This window comes from Notolepis coatsorum, assembly GCF_963971535.1.
Source record: "Notolepis coatsorum genome assembly, chromosome: 20".
Classification (NCBI taxonomy): Eukaryota; Metazoa; Chordata; class Actinopteri; order Aulopiformes; family Paralepididae; genus Notolepis; species Notolepis coatsorum.
The window spans coordinates 3521113-3533599 of record NC_140184.1 but is presented as its reverse complement, the minus strand read 5'-3'; the positions used below and the strand labels follow the sequence as shown (position 1 = coordinate 3533599).

The window sequence follows — 12487 nt, the reverse complement described above, 5'->3', positions numbered from 1 at the left end:
CAGATTTAGATTATAATAGTAAAGCTATTATAATAGCTCAATGGTTGTGATGGCAAAGTTCACGTCAGGTTCCTTAATGTATATTTGCATATCGTATGTCACAAATGTAACAGTACTATATACCTGTATGTCATGTATGTCCCTATGTCATAAATGTCATGTATGTTGTGTATGTCATAAATGTCACTATGAATTGAAAATGGGGGACCCTGATGTAAACAAGACCAGAGAAAGACGTTTGTCTTGTTTACATCAGGGTCCCCCATTTTCAATTCATAGTGACATTTATGACATACACAACATACATGACATCATGACATTTATGACATAGGGACATACATGACATACAGGTATATAGTATTGTTACATTTGTGACATATACGATATGCAAATATACAGTACTGTTACCCATAGATCCTAACATGGATTATATACATATGACGGTGAGGAGACTGTACATTAGGAGAGGGTGGGTTGGTGGTATAAAAAATATATACCTCACGATCTTCTCCACTGCAGCCTGGAACACAGGGGGCTCCTGGAGGCAGCCCTCAGCCAATGGTGTGGCTGGAGCTGGTGGATTCGGTGGTGCTGCTGTGGTGCAAACTTCGTCATCAGCTGTTGACCGTTCTCCAAGTGTCTCTGGTGTTTTCAACAAGCTTCATCGATTCCTTCTTAGGACTTGACCCCACTCCTGGTACCATGTAATGTTTCTGTCCATCAATGAAGAAACTGGGGTTCTTTTAATATCATTTATTTAGGTCCTGGTAGTAGGTAGGTAGCATACATGTCAACATGCAACAGGTGTCTCATTATCATAGTTATAGAGACTGTGTAGTGGTACCCTGGTAGATGGGGCCATCTAGTGGTTAGTATAAATCACCACACTAACTAACAGTTATTTGTAGACATATGTCTGACTTCAGTATAATTAGAATGACCTGTGTCCATAAAAGAGCCAACATCACTTTGCAGGCCAGTTTGTGCTGCTGCTCACTGATGTCACAGCTCTCCTGGAAAACACACCAAATTGCTATTAGTGATTAGCTGGTAAACAGCTGGACAACACTGTTAGACAACAGGAATGTGTAAAAATCAAGTTGAATGAAGATTACCTGTGAGGTGTCTCCCTTTCTATCATCTGATGTGTGGTGGGCATGGGGGAAGTGAAACACCACAGGAGGGATAGACCGTGGCTGGACGGAGGGCTGCTCTGCTTTTACAGCAACAGGGGGAGGAGGAGGAGGAGGGGTTGACTTTAGGGACTTGTGTTGGTCCCAGTCCGGTGGAACTGGACCACAGCCTGGTTCAAGGTACTGCAGTCCAAACCTCTCCCCCGTGTCCCTGACAGAGAGGTGGAGCGCTGGGTATTTGATTAGATATCACCATCTCCTCTGTCAGTGCTGCAGACTTGTCTTGCAAGGAGGGATTGTCTTTGATCCTCCTTGCCTCCTCAGAGGGGTCCTGCTGTAGATGGCCCGATGGACCCTTCCTGAAAGAGACATCCATCCTTCCAGGGAAGAAGTTGAACTTCTTCATTATTTCCTGTACAAAGCAAAACACTATATGACATATCTTTATATTACACAGACAAGCTGCAGCGTTCTGGAACACCATCCCATCACACATCCGCAGTACTAATACACTCAGGTCCTTCACACACACTCAGGTCTGTGACCATTAGCAAGTCACGTCTCAGTCCAGCTGCCCGGCCCCCGTACACTTGCCCACTAGCCTGACTGTCCTGATTATGATTATGTATATGTGTGTGCCTGCCTGCCTATACATTGCTTATACATGTATGGGCTTTGATTTGTCCCTGTACACTGTTTTTTTTGTATAGATGCATGAATGCCTAGTGAGTACAGAATATGTTTTAAATTGTTTTTATATTAGCTTTAATGTCCTTCTATTTTTCTGTTTGTTTCTGGCTTAAACATCTAGCCCAGGGACTACAACTGAAAACTAACCCTGCATATTTACAGTTTTTTTTTATTTGTATTCATTTATAAATGTATAACTGTTGATTGGTATGCACTGTCCCTGGTCCAATAAACTGAGTCAAAAATAAACGCATAGCAGATAGATAGATAGGAGGACACAATGTATTAATGTAACAGCTAATAATAACAGTAATAAAATAAAACTCCCTGTCCAATGTGCTAAACTGCTCTCTCATGCAGTACTTTTCACCTGATCTCAGCTCACAGCTTCTGGCTCTCCTGGAGCTTCTCAGGGCTGGAACTAAAATCTCACTAATAACACTGTAACCCAGGGGCGTATTTCCCACGGGGGACATTGGAATGGGTCCCCCCCATTTTTTCAGAATGCAGTTATGTCCCCCCCCCTTCTGACTACCTGTCCTACTATTATGCAAAGAGGAGTAGATGGGGGTCGCATTCTTGCCCTTATCTAGAGCTAAACCAGCAGCAGTGACGACACCAGCAGTGTGTGTGTGTGTGTGTGGTGCGTTCCTGAAATCAATTGGGAGTGCACTCGCTATTTGCATATCAATAGCGCCGGTCGTCAGGTGTGTTAAATACGACCGGCGCTATTGATATGCAAATAGCGAGTACTTATCTGGGCTTGCACTTAGTAGTTAGGAGCACTTAGGAGTTCAAAAGTGCGTTCATTCTCAGCACTCTGTTATAACGGCGTTCAAAGATGTGCCAGATTTCATATGTATTTCAGCCGAAAACCCAGTTAAAATACACCGTAAACAGGCTTTAAAATTATGTGGAAAACCAACCGATCTGGCAACGCGCCTGTCAACCCCTGCTACGTCATCAGACTCATCACAACAACAGCTGAATCTGCGTCTGCGAGCAGAAGCTGAGAGCTGCGCAGCAGCAGGTCGAGAGCAGCACTCGCTCAGAGTCAGACTCTACCTCTTGACGTCGGTGCTTGGGGATTTAAAATAGTTTAACGTTAAAGTCAGTACTGACTCAGACGGAAACAATCTAACGTTTGTCTGTAAACTTTGTCCACCCGGTTTGAAGAAGCAAGTCCCCACATCGACGCGACCGCGACGACGTCGACAGCAACATTGAGAATATGCAAACGTCCTGTTTTAGTTTTCATAATAAAGACAATTCAAGCAAAGTTGTTCCTCATGTTTTTGAAAATATACTGTAGAGATGAAAGCTGCAGTGTGGACTGAATGCGCGGTGGCAAAGCGTTATGGAAATGCCAGTATTCTGATTGCTGTCTGTGTGGTTCAATATTTAAAAAAAATTATAGTTTGCAGCAACGTATTGAAAAAAGAACTAACAAAATGGGCCGTTCAATATCTCCTTTAAATATGTTCGAAATGTCAAACAGACCTGGGTACCTACAGGCTACAGTCTATCACTACTTTTGGGAATCTAAGTGTTTATCCAGGTTCTGGGGCCAAGTGATTGATTGATTGAACACTTTATTAACATATTGCAGAATGGGTACAGTATAGTACAGCTCAGTCATGAATTGAAAATGGGGGACCCTGATGTAAACAAGACGAAAGTCTTTCTCTGGTCTGCATCCCCTTAACAATTGTATGTATTGAGCTGTACTGTATCAGGGTCCCCCATTTTCAATTAATCAGGACATACATGACATACAGATAGACAGTACTGCTACATCTATACATTTATGACATACCAGATTTGCAAATACAGTACTGTTTGTGATACAAAAAAGATACAAAAAATGCGGTATTGCACCCCTGGTATTTAAAAAAAAATCTAGGTAGAGAGGGGGGGCTGCCATTAAATTTTGAACCTGAGAGTGCTGGTCTGGCTTCATATGACACACATGACATACAGATAGACAGTACTGCTACATCTATACATTTATGACATACCATAGCTTTTGTTGTTGTTGTTGTTGTTGTCATATTCAATGGAAGTATTGTAACATCCTTGTATTGTAAATACATTTCACAATGGGAGCCATCAGAGATGAAAGGCGTTCCTACTGGTTTAGAGGAGGATAATTGTTTTTTGGTTGTTTGAACCCTGGAGATCTCTGAATGCAATGTAATTCTGTATGTATGAGCTCAGTGTGTCGTTTACATGGTGAAATGGCGCCACCGCCTGGGAAAATGCGGTATTGCACCCCTGGTATTAAAAAAAAAATCGAGGTAGAGAGGGGGGGGGGGGGGGGGGGGGCCCCCTAACCCCCCCCAGCGACGTCACTCGCCACGCCCACAAATCTGTCCCCGGCACACCTGGAGAGAGAGTTACGCCACTGCTGTAACCTATTGGTAAACAAACATATTGCTGGAAATATACACTATGACTGCTGTTGTGACATTGTTTATGATCTTATTTACTAGTTTACATTTGAGGAAAAAAAACACGACTCAGTCACTCAGTAAATCAATTAAATTGGAGTCTCTTGAAACAGCCAACACAAACCCAATAACCTATTGGTAAACAAACGTATTGTTGAAAATATACACTATGACTGCTGTTGTGACATTGTTTAGGATCTTATTTACTCGTTTACATTTGAAAAAAAACGCGACTCACCTTCAAACGCTGCTGTTCTGCCTCACAGGACTTAACTGCACTCTGCACATCTCTTACTCTGCTCCTAAATGTTGAAACAGCGGCACCCAAAAACAGTTTAACCTATTGGTAAACAAATGTATTTTTGAAAATATACACTATGACTGCTGTTGTGACATTGTTTAAGATATTAATGACTAGTTTACATTTGAAAAATAAACGCAACTTTCCAGCTGCAAACGGGGTCTCTTCTTCCTCTTCTCCTAAATGTGGATACAGCGGCGCGGCATCCACAAACTCTCGACAGCGCCACGATATGGCCAAAATAATACATGGTTTTGAATTATAGCTGGTAGTCTAGGAATAGATGACAGATGGTAGTCTAGGAGTGTAAACATGAGTCCGATGGTAGTGTAGGGCTGACTATACCGCGTCTATACTTTCCGTAGCCGCATTTCTGGCAGACGTTTCTGGTCATGTGACATGTGCGCCCAATAGCGCGACGAGCTGTGTCTTTGCCCATTTCCACGTCAAACAGCCTGCATGAATGAATGAATGAATGAATGAATGAATGAAAACTTTATTTAACAGATTGCAGAATGGGTACAATACAGTACGGCTCAATACATACAATTGTTAAGGGGATGCAGACCTGAGAAAGACGTTTGTCTTGTTTCCATCAGGGTCCCCCATTTTCAATTCATATAGACATATATGACATACATGACATACAGATAGTCAGTACTGCTACATCTATACATTTATGACATACCAGATTTGCAAATACAGTACTGTTTGTGATACAGAAGGAGTCAAGAAAAGGGAGTATATACATTTGACGTAGAAACTGTACATTGGAGGTTGGGTGGGGGGGGTTGGGTACATTGGGATATTGACAACCATACTGGGTAATTTACATTAGAGGTGGTTGGGGGGGGGGCGGGGGGCATACTGTATAAACAAGTAACACTGTACATTGAGGGGGGGGGGGAGGAGACACTGTACAAACAAACACAACTGCAAACTACCTGGCGTTCTATCGCCGCATGCTCTAAGACAAACTCTAACCTTAACCAACTTCGAAAGAGTGCCTAAGCTTAACCAGTGTAGAAACTGTGGTCGGCCAATCAGAGAGCGTCTGCCAGAAATGCGGCTACCTTTGGTAGAAATGCGACAAACCAGGGTGCCGCCGGGCGGCGTGAATATTAAAGGCAACCAACTTGTGTTCAGCTTTTCGTTAAGTTGGTTGCCTTTAATATTCACGCCGCCGGGCGGGGCCGCCTGTGGATCCTATGGTCCCAGGTTCAAATCCACTCAGTTACATTGATATAAAAGTTTTTAATCCATAATGTGTTATAATGTTCATGCACTATAGTGTGTATGTATTGTGTATTGTTTCTTAAGTAACAGGTTTGTTCTTGTTGTGATGTATGTTTGTAAGTACTGTGTATTTTACGAGTTTGAACCCTTTTCTTTCATTTTTCTTTTGTTCATTAATTGATAATAAAAAGTATAGATATACTTGTTTAGGTTGATCTGCATGATAATACAAGAAAAGAAGCCTTGCAAATAAATGTATTTGCTATCTTCAAAACATTATCTTATGTTATATCTTATAAATTAAAATAATAAACATTCAAACATCAGACGTTTCTGGTTGCGCATTTCCTGTTGTACTACCCCTTTATATACACTGTATATATATATATATACCCACTGGTCTTCATTCTCCAACGTGTTCGTAAGTCCCTTGGTAAATATCTTGGTAAACATTTCGTACCAACAGATTTACAGAAATCCTCCTCCGGATTCCCGAACGTGTGAAACGGTCTACGTAATTCGTCGAAGTCTTCGCAACTGGGTTCCCATGAATGAAATATGTCATTCCTTTCCCTCAGGGTTGAATAAAGTATTTCTATTCTATCTATTCTATTCTATAACTGAAATGCACGTTCTCGTTCATTTAATTTGCATACAGACATGCCCCGCCAGCTCCTTATAAGGCGAATGAGGCGTGTGCAAAACAACAGAGGTTTGGCATTGCCCTCCACCATGCTGATCCATTCTACAGGAAGTGATTGCAACTGATCTCAAAATTAGATTAGATTCAAATGTATTGTTATTATACAGCACAAGTACAATACACCATCCAACCAGAGTGGATCAATAAAGGCTCCATTGTGGAGCTTCTAGTGAGGCAGCCTCAGCGCGCGAGCACACACAAATACAGACACGCACACACGCACTGTACACTCGCAAAATCGCCCCAGCAAAGCAGGCCTCTATCACTCCAATCACCCGTTTCACTAGGTATCAGCATGACATCTCTTTTTACTGTATGTACAGTAGCACTCTCAGGGGCTCATACAGAAACAAGCATTTCATCATAAAGTATTCTGTATTTTATTATGACAAAAATTATATAAAACACTTGATGCTGACTGTACGACCCACTGCATCATGGGATATAAAACACTTGATGCTGACTGTTAGAATGAGCTGAGAATGACCTCATACAGAAGTACAGGTATGTCCAGATGCGGTGATGAGGTACTCCAAAAATTGAGCACCCTCCAACCTAACAAGGCCACTGGCCATGACAACATCCCCTCCAAATTCCTCAGAGCCGCAGCAGCCGCCATCACCCCAGTCATCACACACATAATAAACCTCTCTATAAAACAGGGACACGTCCCCAAGGACTTCAAAATTGCGAGAGTGACCCCTCTGCACAAAAAGGGCAGCAAATTAGACCCAGGCAACTACCGCCCTGTTTCTATTCTTACCTCCATCTCGAAAGTCATGGAGAAAATAGTCTACGAACAGGTCGAAAAGTACCTGGCGGAAAAAAATCTAATCTACGAATTCCAATCTGGCTTCAGAACGTCCCACTCCACTGACACATGCCTCCTCTATTTGAACAACCACATCAAACAAGAGGTGGACGCGGGCAAATACTGCGGCATGGTCATGCTGGACCTACAAAAGGCCTTCGACACTGTCAATCACTCCATTCTGATGGACAAGCTAAAAGCAATTGGTTTTGATAGCTTATCAGTGAGCTGGATGCAATCCTACCTGGAGGGGAGAGAACAGATGGTAGAGGTAAACGGTACTCTATCCCCCCCCCTCACAGTGAGCTGTGGTGTTCCACAAGGAAGCATACTAGGACCGCTACTCTTCCTAATTTATGCAAATGACATGTTGTCAGCCTGTGACTGCAACTTGTTCCTGTTTGCGGACGACTCAGCCCTGCTGGTCTCTGACAAGAACAAGTTGCAGGTTGAAAAACCCCTCAGCACGGAACTAGGCAAAATCTGCATATGGCTCGCTGATAACAAACTATCATTACACATGGGCAAAACAGAGTCCATTCTCTTCGGTTCAAATAACAAACTCAGCAAGACCGACGGCTTCTCAGTTACAGTGGGTGACAATATTGTCACAAGGAAAGACGAAATTACCTACCTGGGTTCCATCCTAGAGGCAAATCTTTCCTGTGACAAAATGGCATCCAATGTAATAAAAAAAGTCAACCAACGAACTAGATTCTTGTACCGGATCTCCTCTCTGGTAAACAAGAATACCCTGAAGACTCTGGCAGGAGCACTCATTCAAGGGTACTACGACTATGCGTGCACCTCATGGTACCAAAGCACCTCAAAGGCGCTTAAAACAAAATTACAAACATCACAAAACAAACTGGTCAGACTACTACTTGACCTGAACCCCAGAACCCACCTCACCCCTGCCCACTTTGACAACCTAGGATGGCTTAGAGTAGACGACAGAGTACAGCAACTTGCAATGGGCCTGGTCTACAAGATACACTATATGACCGGGGTACCCATGTACATGTCAAAATACTTCCCAAAGGTCAGTGAATACCACAACCACTACACCAGAGGAAGCTCAACAAATCATGTAAAACCCAGACTCGGCTCAAACAAGGGACTAAACACGTTTTGCAATTATGCCACAACAATGTGGAACGCCCTACCCAAAGCTGTAAAGGAATATGAATCACTACCCACATTCAAAACCGCTCTTAAAGAGCACCTACGGGAGGCTGCAATTCGAAACTGGCCACCGTAAATGCCCAAAACCCCCACCACCTCCTAATAGACAGTCTCCTCCCCACCGCATGTATATATTCCCTCCCCGCCGTATGTATATTTCTCTCCTACCCACCCACCCCCTCCTAATGTACAGTCCCCTCCCCATCATATATACTCTGTCAGGATCTAGGGGTAACAGTACTGTATATTTGAATACCGTTTATGTCACAAATGTATCAGTACTAAATACCTATATGTCCCTATACCATAAATGTCATGTATGTTGTGTATGTCATAAATGTCTATATGAATTGAAAATGGGGGACCCTGATGGAAACAAGACCAACGTCTTTCTCGGGTCTGCATCCCCTTAACAATTGTATGTATTGAGCCGTACTGTATTGTACCCATTCTGCAATCTGTTAAATAAAGTTTTCATTCATTCATTCATTCATTCATTCATTCATTCATTCATGCTTTTTGTCTGTGGGTTTTCCTGACAGTGATTCACTCTGAAACATGGCCAATGCTGCCCTCTAGCGGCACAGAATTGCACCTGACACAGACTGTGCAATACAAGCTTGAAGAGGTCAAATCTTATAGTATAGACTCAGGTGTAGATAGGTTTCTCTTGTGTTTATAATAGTTAAGGACTCAGGTGTAGATAATTTTCTCTTGTGTTTATAATAGTTAAGGACTTCCTTCTTTTCATTATTGTTTTATTTCCCAGTTTAGTTTAGTGTATTTCACTAAATACACTTTTAGAGTATTTAAAAGTAAGTTATTTTGTCCTTGGTCCACCCAGAAGACTCAATAACAATTTGTGATGATTGATCTGACAACTAGTTCATACTGAGCTTTCTGATGAGACAGAGTCCACAAGACAACAAGCACAAAGACATGGAGACAATGTGAAGAAATACCAAAATGAAGAGTCACGATAAAGAAATCTTAGTATTTATAATAGTTCATTCATAATCATAATAATTACATAATAGTAATTACAGAGTAAGAAAATGTATTCATGGCTATAAAACATCAACGTCACATCATCCCTTTCACATAAAACGAATGGTAAAATATAATATATTCCATTGTGATAATAAAAACTAACATCAAAATTCAGCACATCTGTGTATGTACTGTAGCTCTAAAATAAATCATCAGCTACACGTCACACAAGACACATTCAAAATCACATTACAATTGAAAAAAACAGCATTGATTTCTAAATTGGGATCAGACACACAGCACATGCTGCATACTCTGTTCTTCACAATAACTGCCTCAGGTTGTCAGTCCCTTTCAGGTTGTCAGTCCCTTTCAGGTTGTCAGTCCCTTTCAGGTTGTGAGTCCCTTTCAGGTTGTCAGTCCCTTTCAGGTTGTCAGTCCCTTTCAGGTTGTCAGTCCCTTTCAGGTTGTGAGTCCCTTTCAGGTTGTCAGTCCCTTTCAGGTTGTGAGTCCCTTTCAGGTTGTCAGTCCCTTTCAGGTTGTCAGTCCCTTTCACATGTCAGTCCCTTTCAGGTTGTCAGTCCCTTTCAGGTTGTCAGTCCCTTTCAGGTTGTGAGTCCCTTTCAGGATGTCAGTCCCTTTCAGGTTGTCAGTCCCTTTCAGGTTGTCAGTCCCTTTCAGGTTGTCAGTCCCTTTCAGGTTGTGAGTCCCTTTCAGGATGTCAGCCCCTTTCAGGTTGTCAGTCCCTTTCAGGTTGTCAGTCCCTTTCAGGTTGTGAGTCCCTTTCAGGTTGTCAGTCCCTTTCATGATGTCAGTCCCTTTCAGGTTGTCAGTCCCTTTCAGGTTGTCAGTCCCTTTCAGGTTGTCAGTCCCTTTCAGGTTGTCGGTCCCTTTCAGGTTGTCAGTCCCTTTCAGGTTGTCGGTCCCTTTCAGGTTGTCAGTCCCTTTTCAGGTTGTCAGTCCCTTTCAGGTTGTCAGTCCCTTTCATTATGTCAGTCCTTTTCAGGTTTAGTTTAAGTTTAAGTTTATTTGCAAAAGGGACAGTGCATATTATTAATCAACATTAAAAATGTAAATACGCCAGAATTAGCCAGAAGGCTAGATTTCATCTGTAGTCCCTGGCGGCCAAGATGTTAAAAAAGGCATCAACCTAAAGTGATAAAAAAGGTTATCACACATAACATACATCAAATAGGCCTACATAAAATACAATGCATCATCACAATAATACACAATATACTTTCAGGTTGTCAGTCCCTTTCAGGTTGTCAGTCCCTTTCAGGTTGTCAGTCCCTTTCAGGTTGTCAGTCCCTTTCAGGATGTCAGTCCCAGTCCAGTGGGTTGGTGTGACTACTGCTCCTCCTCGTTCTCTCCTCCAGAACCTTCAGACCGGTCCGCTTCGGGATCTAGAAGAGAATGGAGAGAGAAACCCTTAGGTCGCTTTCACACAGGGGCTGTTTGGTCCGGACTTTCGGACCAGAATTCGATAGTCCGGTTTTTCGGATCTGTGTGAATGAATGCGCGTCGAACTCGGTTCGCGGACCAAACAGTCGAACTCTGGTCCGCCTGAAAACGTAGGTCTCGGTTCGGCTTCATCGAACCAAACGCGAACCAAATATAGGAAGTGATTATTATTACCACTGCTCGCAGCACTCACTGCAAAACAAGCACACTGCATCTAATCTCTCTCTCTCTCTATCTATCTCTCTATCTCTCTATCTCTCTATCTCTCTATCTATCTATCTATCTATCTATCTATCTATCTATCTATCTATCTATCTATCTATCTATCTATCTATCTATCTATCTATCTATCTATCTATCTATCTATCTATCTATCTATCTATCTATCTATCTATCTATCTATCTATATATCTGTGCATCTTGGGAAGAAGGAAGAAAAAACGCGGCTTATTATTATTACCGAGGCGCGCGGCTTATTATATTATTAATAAAACAGCTACTTGTGGGCACTCATAAAAACACTGTGGTCTACAAGTTGTTTAGCGAGAGGATGGTGGTAATGTGCTTCAATAGAACAATGGATCAATGCCATGTCAAAACTCGGCTCCGCTGATCTGGAGGGCTCCGCAGTCCACACACAGACACACACACACACGCGCACACACGGGATCGCAGCCACACACACATTTCCACTGTCCAATAGACAAGCGCCCTTTTCGACCGCGTGTCATTGTTCAGAAGGTCTCGGTCCGCCTGACAGATATCTGTGTGAAAGCAGGCGAACCAAATGAAGAATGCAACAATGTTGCAACTTCACCCCCAGAACCGCACCGAGTCCACCAAAACTATATGTGAAAGCGACCTTAAGCACCAGTTCATGGAGAGAGAAACCCTTAAGCACCAGTTCATGGAGAGAGAAACCCTTAAGCACCAGTTCATGGAGAGAGAAACCCTTAAGCACCAGTTCATGGAGAGAGAAACCCTTAAGCACCAGTTCATGGAGAGATAAACCCTTACGCACCAGTTCATGGAGAGAGAAACCATTAAGCACCAGTTCATGGAGAGAGAAACCCTTAAGCACCAGTTCATGGAGAGAGAAACCCTTAAGCACCAGTTCATAGAGAGAGAAACCCTTACGCACCAGTTCATGGAGAGAGAAACCCTTAAGCACCAGTTCATGGAGAGAGAAACCCTTAAGCACCAGTTAATGGAGAGAGAAACCCTTAAGTACCAGTTCGTAATGAAGAACTCTGTAGCTCAGCCAGTGTGCAGCGCTAACCTTAACCCTAACTTTATGTCTTAACCATAACCATTAAGTGAATGTTGAAACTAACCCTAACCCTAACTTTATGTCTTAACCATGAATGTTAAAACAATGTTTTGGTACAATTTGGTTTTCATAGTTCTTAGTCGCACAGCAAATCTCATGCCATCACCATTTTGACTAGGGACTGTTGTGAAATTGTCCCTTCACTTAATCATTTCATCAATACAATTGACACAGTTGTGGTTTTATAATATGGT

At 42.5% G+C, this 12487-nt stretch overlaps 1 protein-coding gene and 1 long non-coding RNA gene across 2 annotated transcripts in view; both read right to left on the bottom strand.

The window, feature by feature from the left end:
- Positions 1 to 384: 384 nt before the first annotated feature.
- LOC311247150 lies at positions 385 to 4710 on the bottom strand. The gene is made up of 3 exons (XR_014620827.1): positions 4512 to 4710; positions 1116 to 1545; positions 385 to 1013 (listed from the first exon to the last, which is right to left on the bottom strand). It is a non-coding gene; the product is annotated as an uncharacterized lncRNA (long non-coding RNA).
- A 6125-nt stretch (positions 4711 to 10835) lies between these two features.
- The window catches only part of LOC311247278 (DDB1- and CUL4-associated factor 6-like), a gene marked incomplete at its 5' end in the record, with an annotated part of 108247 nt that continues 106595 nt past the window's right edge, over positions 10836 to 12487 (bottom strand). The window contains 1 exon segment of the mRNA XM_084337638.1: positions 10836 to 10905. Within this exon segment, the coding sequence (XP_084193764.1) occupies positions 10850 to 10905 (56 nt within the window). The 3' untranslated portion in view covers positions 10836 to 10849.